General features: G+C 47.6%; 1 protein-coding gene across 1 annotated transcript; it reads right to left on the minus strand.

Annotated features, from left to right (window-relative positions):
- Positions 1–13,754: 13,754 nt before the first annotated feature.
- On the minus strand, positions 13,755–14,845 carry RPS29 (ribosomal protein S29). Its single transcript, XM_058666388.1, has 3 exons — positions 14,690–14,845; positions 14,367–14,466; positions 13,755–13,858 (listed from the first exon to the last, which is right to left on the minus strand). Exons 1-3 carry the CDS (start codon positions 14,749–14,751, stop codon positions 13,850–13,852), a joined length of 171 nt encoding a protein of 56 aa, XP_058522371.1. The 5' UTR covers positions 14,752–14,845; the 3' UTR covers positions 13,755–13,849.
- Between the last annotated feature and the right edge of the window lie 4,122 nt (positions 14,846–18,967).

An 18,967-nucleotide genomic window follows, 5' to 3' on the forward strand; every position in this document is an offset into this window, starting at 1 on the left:
TCTCCACCTCCCTGGAATTCTTATTTGCATATTTCCAGAATAGAGTTGCTGTCCATCCGCATCCTGAAATATGTTTATGGAAAAGAGGACAGAGGGTGGACTTAGTTACGAGAACTTATCTGTCACTTGGGCTCATTCACATTCTGACAAGAATAATTTTACAAGCTAATTTCCATCTCTAGGTCCATTCATTGCCCCTAATAATCATTTATGATACTTCAAAATGACTCAATTCCCTATACCACCCTCTCCCTCATTAAAAACATATCAGGACGCTACTGAGCTATCACACTTGTGATTCTCTTCCATGTACAAACTGAGTGAATTTATAAGGTGCACATTAACAGACTTAATGTGTTTTTCTTTTTTAATCTGTTGTCAGTTCACTCAAACAAATCTTCAGAGGATGGAGTCAGGGTGCAGGTTCCCTTCACATCTACGCTGAAGCAAGCAGTGAAACTTACAATGAATCATTGTGCCTGACAGTGGTTTTAGGAGTCTTAAACCAACCAATACAATGACTTTTCATTCCTTTAAAGACCCTGAAAACACATCATGAAGACTGACCTTTCAGCAACACAATTCCATGCAAAGATAGACTCATTCATTCACACAAGAAAACAGACTATTACATGGAGCAAATAAGAACTGTGCTCCAGGTTGGAGCAGAGGCCTAGTGGCTAAACTCCTTGCCTTGCGTGAGCTGGGATCCCACATGGGCACTGGTTCTAATCCCAGAAGCTCTGCTTCCCATCCAGCTTCCTGCTTGTGGCCTGGGAAAGCAGTCAAGGACGGCCCAAAGCCTTGGGACCCTACCACCCACATGGGAGACCTGGAAAGCTCCTGGCTCCTGGCTTTTGATCAGCTCAGCACTGGCCACTGCGGCCACTTGAGGAGTGAATCAATGAACAGAAGATCTTCCTCTCTGTCTCTTCTCCTCTCTGTATACCTGCCTCTCCAATAAAAAATAAATAAATATTTTTTTAAAATGAACAAGTGTAGAAGTCGAAATTCAGGTCATTTACCCAAAGAGGTAATCACATCCACATGAGGAAACTACAGTAAGAACTCTGGACACTGAAGCATGAGAGAGCCCCCACTTGCTGACTCCTCCATGTGCTGGGCAGGCACTGTTCCCTGAGCCCACAGGGAGCAGCTGCCAAAGCTCTGCATGTGGATCCTTCCCGCACTTCACTCCGGGGTTCTCCTCATTTGGCTGCTCTTGATTTGTGTCCTTTACAGTGGCATCCCATATGGGTACCGGTTGAAGTCCAGCTGCTCGACTTCTGTACCACCTCTCTAAAAATGGCCTGGGGAAAGCAGTGGCAGAAGGCCTGAATGCTTGGGCCCCTGCTACCCATGTGGAGAATAAAGTTCCTCTCTTCTGGCTTCACCCCAGCAATTTCAACCATCTGAGAAGTGAACCAGTGGATGGAAACTCAGTTCCCTGTAAGTCTGCCTTTCAAATAAAAATTACCAAAACTTTAAAAATGTTATTTATTTACTTGAAAGGCAGAATTACATAGAGGGAGAGACATCCTCTACTTGCTGATTGACTCCTTAGATGGCTGCAACAGCCAGTCTTTGACCAGAAGAAAACCAGGAGCTAGGAGCTTAATCCAGATCTCCCATGTGGGTGGCTGGGGATCCAGGCACCTAGACCGTATGTTGCCGCTTTCTTTCCCAAGTGCATTAGCACGGAGCTAGATCAGAACCAGGATAGCCAAGATTTGAACCAGAGTCCAAATGGGATGATGGTATTGCAGGATGCAGCTTAATTCACTGTGCCTCAGTGCCAACCCCAATAGATAAATCTTCAAAAAATAAAAATCCTGATACTATACAATTTCAAATCTAAAAGCTTCATTTTACATGCAAGATCCAAAAATAATTCAGCTCTTCAACAATAGTGCTTTTTCCAAGAGCTGTGAGTGCATTCTTTCCCAAGAACAGAAGTTTAACAAAGGAACATGGAGAAATGAAAGAATTTAAAAACAGGACCTCCAAAAGGCAGCCTCAGGTTTCAGTCAGTGACGTGAAACACACCTTCTCACCGCGAGTCCTGACTAAATGTCAACAACTTAAGCCTCCCTGGGCAAAGTGTGCAAAATTTCAGAAACTGTGGTTCACTGAACTTGGCCTTTAGACCAAATCCTACAATGATAGCGATCAACTTCTGTATTTTTCACGTAATTGGTCAACCGCCCTTAGAAGTCCCAAGTATTCCAATGGATCATCTCTAGCTCTTGCTCTGTCTCAGCTGCACTTCCAAATATGGATTAATTTCACAAACCCTGTCCTTTGTGATTGACCAAGCACATCATCTATGCTACAGATCAACACTCAATCCTCATGAATGCTAATAAGAGTCAATTACCATCAAAGAATGAACAGATGCAAGGTGAACCAGACTCAACCTATGAAACTCAACCAGATTGCGAAGAAATGGCCTCCATTTCTTTTTATTTTAACCTTTTATTGATTTCCTGTGCTGTCATTAATGTTTATCACCTTGTCAACTAACCCTTTAATACATAATTTTGTTACTAGAAGAAATAAAGCAAAAATCTTTCTTAGCATTCACACAATGACATACTACTTTTTATCGGCAACTGTTAGAGTTTTTAGTAACCTGCATATCTTTGGGTCCCTAGGTAAAGGCTTATTGATTTTTCCAGCTCTTGCTGTTAATATTTAATGTTTGGCGATAGAATCTCAGTCCACACAGGGGAGCTGTTTACATGATACGCATAATTATTATTGAATTGTACAACATGCACAAGACTACTGGTACTTACACTCTTACAACATTATTAAGCTAAATCATTCATTGCTGCAACAGGCAAGACCACAGAAACCTATGGTAAATTTATTGGGAACTCAGGTGAGACAGTCAGAAATTACAGTCAGATCCTGAACATGGCCTGTCCTAAAACATGTTCCCAGAAGCCATCAGGATCCTGCATTACCGATAATAGAACCACCATAATACACAAGCAGAAAGAAGCCATCAGCAGCCTCTCCTGCCTCACAGACCTGAGCAACTCCAGCCAGTCTCTGCCAATTGGACTATTCCCAGGTTGCTGGGTTTGGGCACTTGTCTCCAACACAAGAAAAGTATCGAAGGACAAAACATAGGTAAAGGTCAGGAGAAAAAAAAACAAGATTTAATTACACACAAAGTCCAGGTACACAATCCCATAAAGGAGTGAGGGCATTGGTTGAAGAGAACCATACTCAAGGTTCAGATTCACTCTTTCGTATGAATTGAAGGCATAAGGGGTGATTTTAGAGGAGGAACTTAGCTAAACATTCAAAGAGGTGGGGTTGGGAACAGAACTTGAGTACTGCTCATGTCCTTGTCCCTTGTTAGTAAATTTGAGAATGTAATAGTGTCAGGTGAGAGTAGGTGTTCTCAGCCATGGTAATCGTTTTTCAAATTGCCACCAGTGCCTCATTTTTTTTTAAAGATTTATTTATTTTTATTGGAAAGGCAGATATACAGAGAGGAGGAGAGACAGAGAGGAAAATCTTCCATCCAATGATTCACTCCCCAAGCCACTACAACAGCTGGAGCTGACCAATCCGAAGCCAGGAACCAGGAGCTCTTCCAGGTCTCCCACACTCAGGTGGTAGGGTCCCAAGGCTTTGGGCCGTCCTTGACTGCTTTCCCAGGCCACAAGCAGGGAGCTGGATGGGAAGCGGGGTTGCCGGGATTACAACCAGCGCCCATATGGGATCCTGGCATATGCAAGGCGAGGACTTTAACCACTATGCTATCATGCTGGGCTCTCATTTTTTTATTTTATTTTTATTAGAAAGATATACAGAGAGAAGAGACAGAGAGTAAGATCTTCTGTCTGACGAGTCACTCCCCAAGTGGCAGCAACAGCCAGAGTTGAGCTGATCCAAAGCCAGGAGCCAGGAGCTTCTTCCGGGTCTCCCATGTGGCTCCAGGGTGCCACGGCTTTGGGCCATCCTCAACTGCTTTCCCAGGCCACAGCAGGGAGCTGGGTGGGAAGTGGGGTCACTGGGATTAGAACCAACACCCATATGGGATCCCAGTGTATGCTAGGTGAGGACTTGAGCTGCTCAGCTACTGCATCAGAGGCCAAGCCACAGTAATTTTATGATCTTATAATGAGTTCAAGGTCAAGGCAAGGACACAGCCAGGCAACCATGGTGATTTTACCAAGAAGGATTATAAACCACAAATCCCCAAAGCTTCAGTGGTCAGGAAATAGTCAGGGTTGGTTTGGGTGGTGCTGGCAGGGTTACAGCACAGCCGACTTTACAGAGGGACTGGTGACCTCCCTGAACACCTGAGACGTCACATTCGACCTTCTTTCCCATGTTAAGTGCCGGAAGCCAACTCCAGCCAAGTTCGAAGTTCGAGACGAGTGTGTGGAGTCAGCGAAGAGACACAGACACTGCCACTTGGTGGCCTCAGTTAACAGCACAAGAAGCTGTCCATTTTTATTTACCCAGCCACATCACAAGCCTCTGCACAAACATTTAATTGTTCTATTTTTACTTCATGATTAAGGAGGCATGTACAGACATTTGGTCATTCTGTCTGTATTTCATGGCTAAGCAGGTGCCCCTAAAGATAATTTTGCAAAATACTGTATTCATATTCTTCAAAGCAAGCCATTATTCATTCTTCAGTAGTAGCCATGAAATGACAGCCAGGACTTAAAGGCCAAGGTACATGTGATTACCTGCTAAGCAGTAATACATTCCTACCACATTTCTATTTCGACAATTTACCCAACATTTAATCAGAAAAATATATCACAAGGAAAAGCATAAAAATCCAAGATAAAAGTTTCAAATATTAAATCCCCCTGTAGCTACAGGCTCTACAACCCCACAAACAATCAAACCATAATTAAAAACACACTTATTTAATAAAAGCATCCTTAATTCCTCTTGCCAAAAATTATAAAAAATGGCTAAAACAGCTACATTTTCTATGCTGCAAAGAAATTGCAAAGACAGGCTAGCCTTTAAGGTCACAGTAACTGTATCACTATAGCAGTTTCAGTTGATACTCCCATCATCTTCATTAATATTTAGGACATTTATCAAGCCCTTTCCCAGAAGGTGCACTACCTGTCTGGGCCAGATTCTGAGCAATGGTTAGGCACACAATAAGGTGTCCAGAAATGGCATGGGCTTAATTGTGCTCCTGTGTGTAAATTGTTAAAGGCCCACTCACCAAGACATTGTCAGTGACTTTAACTCGCAGGTTCCATATCAGTTGCAAAAACCATCTCACAAGGACAAACAACAAGGCCTCAATGGATTACAGAATTCTTAGTAGGGTGGTTGAGTGTCCATGCAAAAGAGGGTGAAACAGCATCAAGGTGATTGGAGACATCCGCCAGGCCTTGCCACACAGCTGGAAGCTCCTCGCGGCCTTGCCAACAGGGGGCTGTTCTCTTCACACCTTTGTGTCATGCACACCCACTGCAAGGACCCCAGCAGTTAAGGATAATTAATATTAGGTCACCTGAATTAATGTTTTACAACAAACTTTGAGTGGTAGCCTGCTGAAACTGGTGAGCAGACCGAGAACACCAAAAGAACTGAGTGAGCTGAAGGATTCATTCCAAAGGAATGGGAAGGCTAAGGAAAGAACAAGAATCCAGAAGGCTGATCTGATGGTCTCGATCAAAAGTGAAAGGGATGCTGATTTCGGACCACAGTACAACATCCCAGAAAATGTCCATAGGACTCCTGGGACAAAATTCACTTGAGGTCGACACAGCCAGCTTTGAGTAATAGGCACTTGGCCTTTGCCCCTGGAGCACTGGTAGAGACAAAGACCTTTCTTCTTTTTCTTCTTCTTCTCCTTCTTCTTTTTTTTAATTTTTATTGGAAAATCAGATATACAGAGAGGAGAGACAGAGAGGAAGATCTTTCATCTGTTGATTCACTCCCCAAGTGGCCTCAACAGCTGAAGCTGAGCTGATCCGAAGCCAGGAGCCAGGAGCTCCTTATGAGTCTCCCATGTGGGTACAGAATCCCAAGGCTTTGGGCTGTCCTCAACTGCTTTCCCAGGCCACAGCAGGGAGAGCTGGATGGGAAGGAATGCGGGGCAGCTGGGATTAGAACCAGCACCCATATGGGATCCTGGCGTGTGCAAGGCAAGGACTTGAGCTGCTAGGCTATACTGTGCCAAGCCCGCAGAAACCTTTTAATAAGCTCATGGCTCCTGCCTTCAGATCAGCTCAGGTCTAATTATCACAGCCACTTGAGGCGTGAACCAGCAAAAGAGATCCATCTCTCCATTCTGTAAGTCTGATATAAATAAATCTTTAAAAGATGGACTCCAAGTGAAAGTGTTAGGACATATCTAGACAATGGGATGATGAACTATCTGACATCACCTGTATCAGCAGTGTCAGAGCACACTTAAATAGCAGACTGATGGAACTGTAACTCCTAATGAAGGAATGTACTGTTGTGACAATATGGGGACAATCAGCCAGGGGATGGGAATTGTGGGAAGGGAATCCCAGACTACACAGGATTGCACCATAAAATTTAAAATTTTAAATAAAAGTTTTTTTAAAAATGACAAAGTTGTCAAAAACTGGCTTACTTGCTTCAGCATAAGTCCCAGCTGATACACATAAAGAGCCTGAATTTGGTTCGACCTTGGCAGCTCAGGTAACAGGAGCCCTCTACAGTGCTGGCGACTCCCTTGCAGAGAATACCTGATCCAGGTCGGACCCAATACCTGGGTCTCGGCCCATGGGCACCGTCACCACACAGTGACCAAGTCCTAGGCTTTGGGTAGCCTGAGAGAGAGATTTCTCCCCCTATGGTTTGTACACCATGAGTAAAGCCTAGGACAGGATTAAGGCCTCTAGCCCCGCCCTACAACCACCACCTGTGGCAGCAGGAAACTAGGGGGTGGGAGTTCGACCTTAGTGGCTCGGGTGACAGCAGCCTTCCACAGTGGTGGCAACCCGCTTCGGAGAGTACCCGAGCCAGGTCAGACCCAATGCCCGGGACTTGGCCCAAGGGCACCATTCCACATGGCAGTAGGGACAGCGTGCCAAGTGGTGTCAATTTCCACCTGCTGGCCGCCCGGTGACGAGCTCTAGGGTTTTTAGGATATGTAATTCTGCCAAGGGACTTCCAGGGATAAGGCTAGTGTGAGTGTAGGTGAGGGATGAATTCTATATGATTCCTAGCGATGGGGTCACGGAACTTATTTGCAAACACGGGGACTGAGATCTGAGGGTTTAGATGGGAGAGTCCATAAGTTCTATTTGGGCCAGACTGATTCACCAACCCACATGGGAATCACTGCCATATACCAATCTGCACAAAAGCTATGGATGGGGGCCTGTCTGGCAGGGCTAGGTACTAGTACCTAACTGAGTGGTGGAGCAGGGGACGTGTCACACTTGGCAGGGTCAAACACTAACCAACACACAAGAGAACCAGATCCGGGGATAGATTCTCTGGGGCAAGTGTGGGCCCAACCCTGTGGAAATACAAGTCCTATTGGTTAGCTCAAGAGTTGGGGTGGTGATGGGCTGAGGTAGGTGTGACCATGGAACCTGCCACAACTTACAGGCAAAAGAAAACAACACTCTGGGCAGGTCAAGGCAGCAGCACCCAAATGTACATTCTTTTTCTTCTTCTTTTTTTTAAGATTTATTTATTTTAATTGGAAAATCAGATATATATAGAGGAGGAGAAACAGAGAGGAAAATCTTCCATCCGATAGTTCACTCCTCAAGCAGCCCCAATGGCTGGAGCTAAGCCAATCCGAAGCCAGGAGCCGGGAGTTCTTCCGGGTCTCCCACACGGTTGCAGGGTTCCAAAGCCTTGGGTTGTTCTTGACTGCTTTCCCAGGCCACAAACAGGGAGCTGGATGGGAAGCAGGGCCGCTGGAATTACAACTGGCGCCCATATGGGATCCTGGCGTGTGCAAGGCGAGGACTTTAATCACTACACTATCAAGCCAGGCCCCCAAATGTGCATTCTAAAACAGGATATGGGGTGGGCCGAGCTGCAACTGGAAGAGGGCAGACCGGGCAAGGCTGAGCAAACCTTAACTCACAAGGAAGAACACAAATTAGGATGGGAACAGGTCAAGCCAAGCTAGGCTTTTACACCGACTGGTCTGCATGAGCCAGGGATACTAGGCCACAGCATCTAAGGCAAAGGCCAAGACAGGTGAGGGGCTATGCCAAGCTGGGTCAGAGCAACCACTGGCATGCATGCAATTTGTGACTGAGAACAGGCCCGATTGATTGCAAAGCTAAGAAGACACCCTAACTGGTTGAGGTTCCCAATGGTAAGTGCGGGGGCTGTAGTGGGGGCTGCATTCTGGTATGGACATGGCTGTAGTATCCCTTAGCACAAGTGTGGACTGGGACTGGGCACACCTAATTGGGCTGGATTCCAGCAACAATTGGTGCTCTGGAGGACCAGGGTAAATATAGGATGGACTAGGCTAGGTCTCTGCCCCTACTGAGCCATGTGTGAGCAGTGTCTGGGTATGGATGAGCCTTGGCTGGGCTGAAACATTCAACAGTAAGAACCAGAATAGGTTGAAGGACAGTAAGGAAAGGCCACAGTTTCTGCCAGGGCAGGAGGTGGACTAAGTAGGGTTGGCTCATGGACCCACCGGTATGTGTGAGACCTGGCATTGGGAGAGGTTCTGATGCAGGAGCTTGGGCAACTACTCTGCTGGGACACAGTCCCTACAGGTGAGCGCGAAACCATGATAGGGGGCAGCCCAGATCAGGCCAGGGAAAGGTACCCATAGGCATACATTTGGCATAGGTAGGGGACAGACCAGGCTGAACCAGTTCACATCACCCACTGGTGAATTCAAGCACCAAAACAGAGTGTGGGTCAGGCCAGGTATGGTTGCAACACATACCAGTGCACATTACAGCTGGGATTGGATGCCTGCTGGACTGGGCTAGGCTATAACCCTCACCAGAGTCAGCTGGAATAGGGGTGGGCCGGGCCAGGCCAGCCTACAACACCCACTGGCAAATGCTAAGGTTGAGGTGGGCTATACCAGACTGGGCCACAGCACCCAACCAACACATATGAGAACGCGGGGGGTGGGAGGGTGCAAAGCTGGTAGAAAGGCTGCATGGAGCTCCCCTGCTGGACAGCTACTCCCACTGGAGAGAGTGAGTTGGGATGAGGGCAGACCAGACCACGCAGGGCTACAACACCTGTGGGCCTCATGTGAGCTGGATCAGGGAAAAGCTAGGCTGGGCTGACTGTTCTGACTGGTACAAGCATAAATCAGAGTTGGGGTAAGGGTTAGCTGGACTTTGCTGCAGCATCAGCTGGAAGAGGTTGGCACTGGGGGCTAATTCTGTCAAGTTAAACTCCAGAAACACCTGGAGAGTGCATAATCTGGAAGTGGGAGTGTGCCTAGTAGGGAAATAATGGGCGCCTCCCTCTTGGAGTTACCACTCCCACTGGAGAGCATGAAAACCAGGACAGGGACAGGAGTGGCTAGACAGAAAGGCACCTGCCAGTATGTGTGTGGGCTGGTTGGGTTGAACTAGGCTTCAATGCCATTCACACATATGAGAGCTGAATGGGATGTGGGACAGACTGGACCAGTCTGTTGTACACACTGGCAAGCATGGGAACCAGGGTAGGGGGCAGGTCTGATGGGGGCTATGGGGAGTCGCCCCAACTAGGCTGCAGCTGCCACTGGTTTGAGTGTGTGGTGGGCAGGATCAGGCTGGACAGCAACACCCACTGGTTCGCGTGGAAGACAGGGCTGGAGACAGAACTGACTCTGCAAATGCAACCAGCAGCATGTGCATATGCTGACTGTGCTGGACCCTGTTCTGACAAGCACACACAAGAGTCAGGTCTGGGATCAGCTCAGACTGTAGCCCCCGGTCTCCCAAGGGTTAACTCCACAGCTTAGCTTGTTTCTCAAAGGGTAACAGGATGAGCAATCTTGGCCTGATACATCTAGCCCCTGGCTTAACTGCAAGTTCCTGCTTCCTATTTGTCAAGTTATGTCCCCGAGGGATTGGATAAACACTGGGAGGAGCTCGAGGAACCTAAGTCACTTGAGGATTGGATAAACACTGGGAGGAGCTCCAGGGACCTAAGCCACTTGAGGATTGGATAAACACTGGGAGGAGCTAGGCAGAGTATAATAGGCAGCCTGGGGGCCGGCAGCGTGGCCTAGCGGCTAAAGTCCTCGCCTTGAAAGCCCTGCGATCCCATATGGGCGCCGGTTCTAATCCCTACAGCTCCACTTCCCATCCAGCTCCCTGCTGGTGGCCTGGGAAAGCAGTTGAGGACGGCCCAATGCATTGGGACCCTGCACCCGCGTGGGAGACCCGGAGGTGGTTCCAGGTTCCCGGCTTCAGACCGGCACGCACCGGCCATTGTGGCTCACTTGGGGAGTGAATCATCGGACTGAAGATCTTCCTCTCTGTCTCTCCTCCTCTGTGTATATCTGGCTGTAATAAAATGAATAAATCTTTAAAAAAAAAAAAAAAAGGCAGCCTGGAGTTTCAATAAAGATCATTCGCATTCGGCATTCTCCTGACAAGAATGGTCCACTGCTAGACTCGGGGTACACAGCGACGCTGGCGTTGCCAACATCAGACAGTTTCTCTGGGGATCCCTTCCAACTGAACTGATCTCAGAACCCCAACCAGGAAGAGACTATGTCAGCCAGTGGATTCTTTTTTTTGATTGTTTGTTTTTTAAGATTTAGTTATTTTTATTGCAAGGTCAGATATACATAGAGAGACAGAGAGGAAGATCTTCTGTCTGATGACTTACTCCCCAAGTGACCACAACGGCCGGTGCTGTGCCGATCCAAAGCCAGGAGCCAGGAACCTCTTCCAGGTCTCCCAGGCAGGTGCAGTGTCCCAATGCACTGGGCCGTCCTCGACTGCTTTCCCAGGCCACAAGCAGGGAACTGGATGGGAAGTGGAGCTGCAGGGATTAGAACAGGCGCCCATATGGGATCCCGGGGCGTTCAAGGTGAGGACTTTAGCCACTAGGCCATGCCGCTGGCCAGGCCCAGCCAGTGGATTCTGAAGAGATGTCATCGTGCTTGGAACAGCAAGATTGGCAGCAATTCAGATGTTGAACTATCAAAACTGCTTAAACAGGACCCTTGGAGCATGCCCCACATTGGGGACCTGGAATGGGTGGGAGACTGAGTGGGGCTTCTCCCTTTATCTCCCTCTTTACCCCAGATACCGAAAGAATGTGGGAAAAAGAAAACTGCTTGAGCAGGACCCTCGGAGCATGCCCCACATCAGGGACCTGGGATGGGTGGGAGGCTGGGTGGGGCTTCTCCCTTGTTTCTCCCCTAACCTCAGATAGATACAGGTTGAAAAATAAATTAGTGTGGAAACAATGGTCTTACCCACTTCCATGTAGCCCTTGATCCTTTGTGCACTAATCAACTATGAAAGATTACCAAAATAAAAGAATTTAAAAAGAAAAAGATTGGGCCCAGCAGCGTGGCCTAGCGGCTAAAGTCCTCACCTTGAACACGCGGGGATCCCACATGGTCACCAGATCCCGGCAGCTCCACTTCCCATCCAGCTCCCTGCCTGTAGCCTGGGAAAGCAGTGGACGGCCCAGTGCTTTGGGACCCTGCACCCGCACAGGAGACTTGGAGGAAGTTCCTGGCTCCTGGCTTCGGATCGGCAGAGCACCAGCCGTTGCACTCACTTGGGGAGTGAATCATCATTCGAAGATCTTCCTCCGTCTCTCCTCCTCTCTGTATATCTGACTTTGTAATAAATTTTTTTTTTTAAAGATTGTAATTTTTTAAAAAAGAGGCTGGATTTAACAAAAGGGATAAGAGGGTCTCGATGTTGAAATGTTGGGTGTGTGCATACAAATTATTTTGGGATCTAAAGAACATAGACTACTATTTTACTGGTTCTAGGTGTTCACTGTCAATACTTTTGTAAGTATTGAGAATAGCTATTAGCAAGTGTGACCTAGATGCACTAGTTATTATTTAATGTCATTTTTTGGAAAATAACTAAAAGCCAGAACTACCTTTCTTCATTTACTGAAGAACCATTTTGTTAAATTCATGTCAGCCTACTGTGTATCATCAACTGACACTCGTATCGTCATTTGGCATGTGCTGCGCTCCACAACATGTTAACAGGGAGCTGGAACCAAAGTCAGCAGCTTGGACTTCAACCATATGGGAGACAGAACCGCAGATCCAGGTTCTTGGTTTCAGTCTGGCCCAGCCTTAGTTGTTGCAACCACTTGGGAAAGAGCCAGCTGCCTTTCAAGCCCCCATTTTTTTTTGACAATTGGAGGGTAACAGAGACCTTCCACCCACTGGTTCACTCCTCACACAGCCACAGCCCCGAGAACTGGTCTGAGGCTGCAGGGGCCCAAGCTCCTCGTGCAGTCTCCTACTGCTTCTCCAAGCACATCAGCGAGAAAGCTGCATCACAAACAGCTGGGACTCAGGGCCCACATTACACCATGACATCAGCCCCTTAAATAATTAGAATTACTTGCTTCCCAAGGACATACCTCCAAGAACATCCCATTAAGTCCACTTACGAAATACTGTACTTGATTCTGCTGTAACCCTTGGACTTAACAATTGCGGTTCAAGAACCAAATCTGATCATAGCACTGAATTTAACCCAGTTCCCCCCAAAACTGAGGGTCTTCTGATAAATATAGGAGGCATCTTGATTCCATACTGTGGCAGACATGAAAGCAAATTCAGCTCAATGCCTGGGACACTACAACCAGGGCTTAGTCCTTCTACCTCAGTGTTAAGCCGATTTAGCTATTGTGGCCATTTTGGGAGTGAACCAGCTATCTTCTCGCATAAACCTAATAAAAATAGATGTTTTAAAATCAGCCCACCCCAAAATAAATCTTCAGTCACAATAGAGAAGCCAGACCACCTATCCTTAAAAGCCTTCCCACTCACCCACAAGGTTAAGGGTGGGCCAGAAAACACCTCCCTTGCATAAGCTCCCTAAAACACTGCACATCTAATATTTGAAGTACACTGGCCCAGCTCACCCAAGATTTATCATGATCAAGCCAAACACCAGCGATGCTGCCCCTCCACCCACCACGCGTCTACTCAAGTTCACATGGCACATCATCCACCTGCACTACCAGCTCACCCACTACCACAAAGCTCCCTGTGCTGCCCTCCAGCTCCTCACCTTTTACTGGAAAGGCAGGCCAGACCAGATACAGAAAAGATCCTCAATCTGTTGGTTCACCGCAAAAACGGACACAAGCCAGAGTTAGGCAGGTCCAAAGCTGGGAGCCTGGAGCTTCTTTTCTGTCTCCCACATTAGTGCAGGGCCCCGAAGTTTCGGGCCATTCTCTACTGCTTTCCCACCACAAGGATTTATTAGCTTCTCTAGAATAACCAGGTATTGACGATGTGGCAGGGACATCATCTCGACTTCCCAGCCATTTAAACCCCATCACATGCACCAATATCAAAGCCTTCCCAACACCGCTACACTTCACCTTTTACTAAGCTCACTCAGCAGCCTACTGCCAAGACCATGGCTGACCCACAGACCCCTCTCCCTATCACTCCAAATGGTTCAAGCTAACGAAGTCACCTTTCAAAGCTCTTAAAAAGCTTCAGTATTCAGGGAGCAGATTGGCGTTCTCTTCTTGGGCCGCAATCAAAATTTAGAAACGAATACCTAAAAAGGAAAATTTCCCAAACCAATAACTCCCAGTCACTAATACACTCGTAAGTTGAAGTTCTTTATTTTATGTACAAACAGCCGGCATGATTTTCCAAAGCGCCGATGTCTCGCAGCATCCACTCAAGGAACATGACTCAATCCAACTGAAATAAGAAAGAAATGAATTACTTAATAATGCTTAAAATCCCAACTTGCACTCTACAATTACAAACCCTGCACACTGGAAATCTGACCGACTAAACTGACCTCAGTTAAGGTGTAAACACCTTAAGCAGACACAGTAAGCAAGTTTAAGTTCTGAGCTTCAAAATGCTTTCTGTGACATCACAGTAATTTCGTATTAGTAATTCTAACAAGTAGTTTCTACTAGATATCAGAAAGACATTTTATCAAGGAACCACTAATAAATCCGTATTGACGCCGAACAAAAGCACTGGCAAAGGTTGACTATTCCAAGGAAAATTACAAAATATTCCCACAGCATTCCTACGAGACCTCCCGACACCTGCTAGTTGAGATTGGTGTTATCCAACACTAAACGTGGCTGCTAACACTGCCACAGCCAAGCCAGGCAGCGACAACTGTCACCAATGCCCCAACTCCCCGGCACCCATCTGTCACCCGCTCGCGCATCCCGACGCCCGCGCCCACCTTGATGAAGCCGATATCCTTGGCATACTGGCGGAAACACTGGCGGCACATGTTCAGGCCGTATTTCCGGATCAGGCCGTGCCGGTTCGAGCATACTCGGCTGCAAAAACAAAAGTTTTTCAAAGCCGCCCAAGCGACCCCGCCCTCCCGGAGGCAGCGGCCGCACGCGGCGCCGGCAGCAGCCCAGCCCAGCCTGCTAATGGCGGCAGGAGCGGGTGCGACTCGGCCTCCACCGCGCGCCCTCCGACCCGCTTCTGCTGCGAACTTCTGGCACCATCGCATCCCAAGGCAGCCCTCCCCGAAAGCCACAAGACGTTCCTCACCAAGAGCGAGAGCCCTGGCCGAATTTGCGCGGGTGACTCCAGTAAAGCTGCTGGTGACCCATCTTGTCCTCACGAGAGCGAAGAGGAGAAAGGAAGAAGCAGCCGCACACATGCGCTCTTCAAACCTTGGAGGGCCCCACGGCATACCCAGAATGCAGTGCTGACAGATGGCGCGTGCGCGATGCAGCCAACTCGCGGAGCAAGGCAGAGTCGCGGCGGTTAGTGACGTCACCGAGCTAAACCTTTAGTATGCGCTAGGCGCCGTCAGCTGCCGCCGGGCGCGGTGGCGCGCGCCTGTAGTCCCAGCTACTCGGGAGGCTGAGGCCGGAGGATCGCTTGAGTCCAGGAGTTCTGGGCTGTAGTGCGCTATGCCGATCGGGTGTCCGCACTAAGTTCGGCATCAATATGGTGACCTCCCGGGAGCGGGGGACCACCAGGTTGCCTAAGGAGGGGTGAACCGGCCCAGGTCGGAAACGGAGCAGGTCAAAACTCCCGTGCTGATCAGTAGTGGGATCGCGCCTGTGAATAGCCACTGCACTCCAGCCTGGGCAACATAGCGAGACCCTGTCTCTTTTGAGTACGTAAATAAATTAATTTTGACCCTGCAAGAGGCATCGGCAACACAGATTTATGTCAGATCAAGCTTTGACAGAACCTTTTGGGATTCTTTAATTAAAATTTTACTCCTAAAATAGAATTTTCACCTTGACTCACTACTGACACCTACTGGAACAGACTTGCAAAACAAGTGAAAATCAGCTGTAATAATTAGACTGAACGATAGGATAGGAGTTTCGATTAAACACAATGTGTTTCTTTTTTTTTTTTTATTTATTTATTAACACACTTGTTTCCAAGTTTTGCATTTCTTTTTTTCCTGTATTTTGGGGAAGGGAGGAGACAAAGGAAGAAGCCACACCCAGCCTCACAACCACCCCAGTCCCCGGGGATGGGAACAGCCAATTGACCCAGGGTTCTGATGTTGGTGTACTCCGAGGGCTCTACCCAGGTGGTTTCGAGAGTTCTGAAATGCTGTCCATCTTGCGATCCTATGCCAGTCCAAAGAACCCTCTTATCCAATCTTGATATGATGAAAGTAGAAAATTTTTAAACCAGATATGCTTTGATTCCTGCCCTCAAAACTTGCAAAAAATTGTAGAAAGTAGAATTGTCCCCAAGAGTGCTTCTTTCCTTCCAGCTTAAACTTTTGTTCCTCAATAATAACCAAGAAATAAGTTAACAAAATATTCTACGATCAGTGACAGATGCACGCATGAATGAAGAGAGGAGCAAAAAATTTTAAAAAGGAATTAATTCCACATTGAATTCCATATTAGGGACCTTTGAGACAGACCTAACAGAATGGGACTTCTACAGGTATTGCTTTATAGAAGGAACCACGTCCTGGTAGAAGGGAAGAGTCTGAGGCAAATAATAAATAAATAAATAAATAAATACATAAGATAAAGTAAAATAAAATATTGAAAAACTCTTGGGAAATGTGAACAACCTTGCGTAGAATACACATAGAAGGCCTAGGGAAAGACAAGCCTTAAAAGGGGACGTTATTCTAAAGCCCAACTATGGAGGAGTCCAATGTCTAGCTTCTATAATTTTGCTGGATTTTTTTAATCAATCATGAATATAGGGTTTCCAAAATCCATCTGCCTCTCAAAGGCTGATCTAGGGGCAAACTCCGACCTAGCAGTAGACACATAGTTAAAACAGTAGCACCCCTTGTCCCAGCAACTGAATTTGAATTCTGGCTAAACTCCTAATTCCAGCAGCCTACTAACACACAGCTTGGGAAGCCAGGGGTAGTGGATTGGCAATCTGGTCTCTGTCATTTGATGGGAGCCTGGATTGAGTTTCTGTCTCCCAGATTCAGCCTGGAAGCCCCAGCCATCACAGATATTTGCGCAATGAATCCAAAGTTCTGTTCAACCATCTATCTCTTCCTGTCTCTGGTGTGTGCCTCTCTCTGCCCCTCGGTAAATACATAAATATCTTTAAAAAGACACATCAATTTTAAAGAGAGTCTGCAGTCTCGAACACCAGCAGCTACACAGAAGCCTAGGACAGAGGCCACACTCCCCTCCCGGGTACCAGGATCCTTGAAAGAAACAGCAAATGATAAAAGAAAGCTGGCAAGCTTAACTGAATCTAACATTTCTTACAGGCCTTTCAGGCCAAAGAACATGAGCTTCTTTGGGTTATTAATTATTGGCTCAATCCCATTGGAGAGCATGAGCTGGGATGAGGGCAGACCAGACCACGCAGGGCTACAACACCTGTGGGCCTCATGTGAGCTGGATCAGGGAAAAACCAGATTGGACTGACTGTTCTGACTGGTACAAGCATAAATTAGAGTGGGGGTGGGTTGGCTGGGCTTTGCTGCAGCATCAGCTGGCAGAGGCTGGCACTGGGGGCTAATTCTGTCAAGTTAAACTCCAGAAACACCTGGAGAGTGCATAATCTGGAAGTGGGAGTGGCCTAGTAGGGAAATAATGGGCGCCTCCCTCTTGGGGTTACCACTCCCACTGGAGAGCATGAAAACCAGGACAGGGGCAGGAGTGGCTAGACAGACAGGCACCTGCCAGTATGTGTGTGGGCTGGTTGGGTTGAACTAGGCTTCAATGCCATTCACACATATGAGAGCTGAATGGGATGTGGGACAGACTGGACCAGTCTGTTGTACACACTGGCAAACATGGGAACCAGGGTAGGGGGCAGGTCTGATGGGGGCTATGGGGAGTCGCTCCAACTAGGCTGCAGCTGCCACTGGTTTGTGTGAGGCCAGAGTATGAAGTGGGCAGGATCAGGCTGGAGTGCAACACCCACTGGTTCGCGTGGAAGACAGGGCTGGAAACAGAACAGACCCAGCAATTGCAATGACCACCATATGCATAAGCTGATTGGGCAACGGACAGTGCCAGACTCTGTACTGGCAAGCACACACAAGAATCAGGTCTGGAGATCATCTCAGATGAAGTTTCTTTGGAGATCCCTCCAACTGAACTGCTGATCTCAGAACCCAACCATGAAGAGACTATGTCAGTCAGTGGATTCTGAAGAGATTTCATTGTGCTTGGAACGGCAAGATTGGCAGCAATTCAGATGTTGAACTATCAAAACTGCTTAAACAGGACCCTCGGAGCATGCCCCACATCGGGGACCTGGGATGGGTGGGAGGGTGGGTGGGGCTTCTCCCTTTGTTTCTCCCGACCCCAGATAGATACAGGGGGGAAAATGATGATATTAGTGTGGAAACAATGGTCTTACCCACTTTCCTGTAGCCCTTGACCCTTTACATCATAATCAACTATGTAAGATTACAAAAAAAAGTTAAAGATTGAGAAAAATATATAATATGCAATTGACTTCATTGGTTTAATTTTCGGCAAACTGAACTGGGCCACTCAACACGGCTTTAATTGTTCCTGATGTTAGTGCATGTTGTGTTTTTACAATAAATTCATGCCCATCAGAAGATATCAACGTGACATACATGGTGTCAGGGCCTTCACAGCCACCATAGGTTTTCTCCTATTCATCCATTATGTTCTTATGAAATCCTACCTTCATTCCACAGAAACTTCAGTAGTTTCTCAGCAGCCCCGCAGCGAGCGCAGCCCCCGCAGCGGGGTCCCCGTGAACCACCACAGCCCCTCCTCAGGGCTGCCCCCCGCCCCTATCCCATGTATTTCCATTTTTATTACATTCACAGTTGAGCTGTTGGCAGACACCACCAGTGGTCCATTCCCTTGGAATGTCACCCAGCCCTAAGCCTGCAGCAGGAGCTGCTCACAGGAAAACTCCATCGTTTAGGATCAGTGAAGGAGGTGGGGAAGATGTTACAGAAACCGCCTCTGGGACAAGCAGTTTAACCAGGGCTGTTCTAGCAACGGTTAGTCAAGTGTCCATGATACAGAAATGGCCCTGCTGGCTTGTAACATACACCCAAGATGTAGAAAAGCAGGAACCCAAGGGTTCTTCATCCAAACACGTGACCCACAGTGGTCTGCTGTGCCCTCCCTCTACAGGGTGGGCTACATCCTGCTGAGTATGATGCTGCAACAGGAGCTTTTCCCCTCACTCCCTCTGCAAAACAAGTTCAAGGGCCCAGTGCGGTAGCCTAGTGGCTAAAGTCCTCGCCTTGAATACGCCAGGATCCCATATGGGCGCCGGTTCTAATCCCAGCAACTCCACTTCCCATCCAGCTCCCTGCTTGTGGCCTGGGAAAGCAGTCGAGGATGGTCCAAAGCCTTGGAACCCTGC

Source organism: Ochotona princeps, chromosome 6 (genome assembly GCF_030435755.1).
Source record: "Ochotona princeps isolate mOchPri1 chromosome 6, mOchPri1.hap1, whole genome shotgun sequence".
Lineage (NCBI taxonomy): Eukaryota > Metazoa > Chordata > Mammalia > Lagomorpha > Ochotonidae > Ochotona > Ochotona princeps.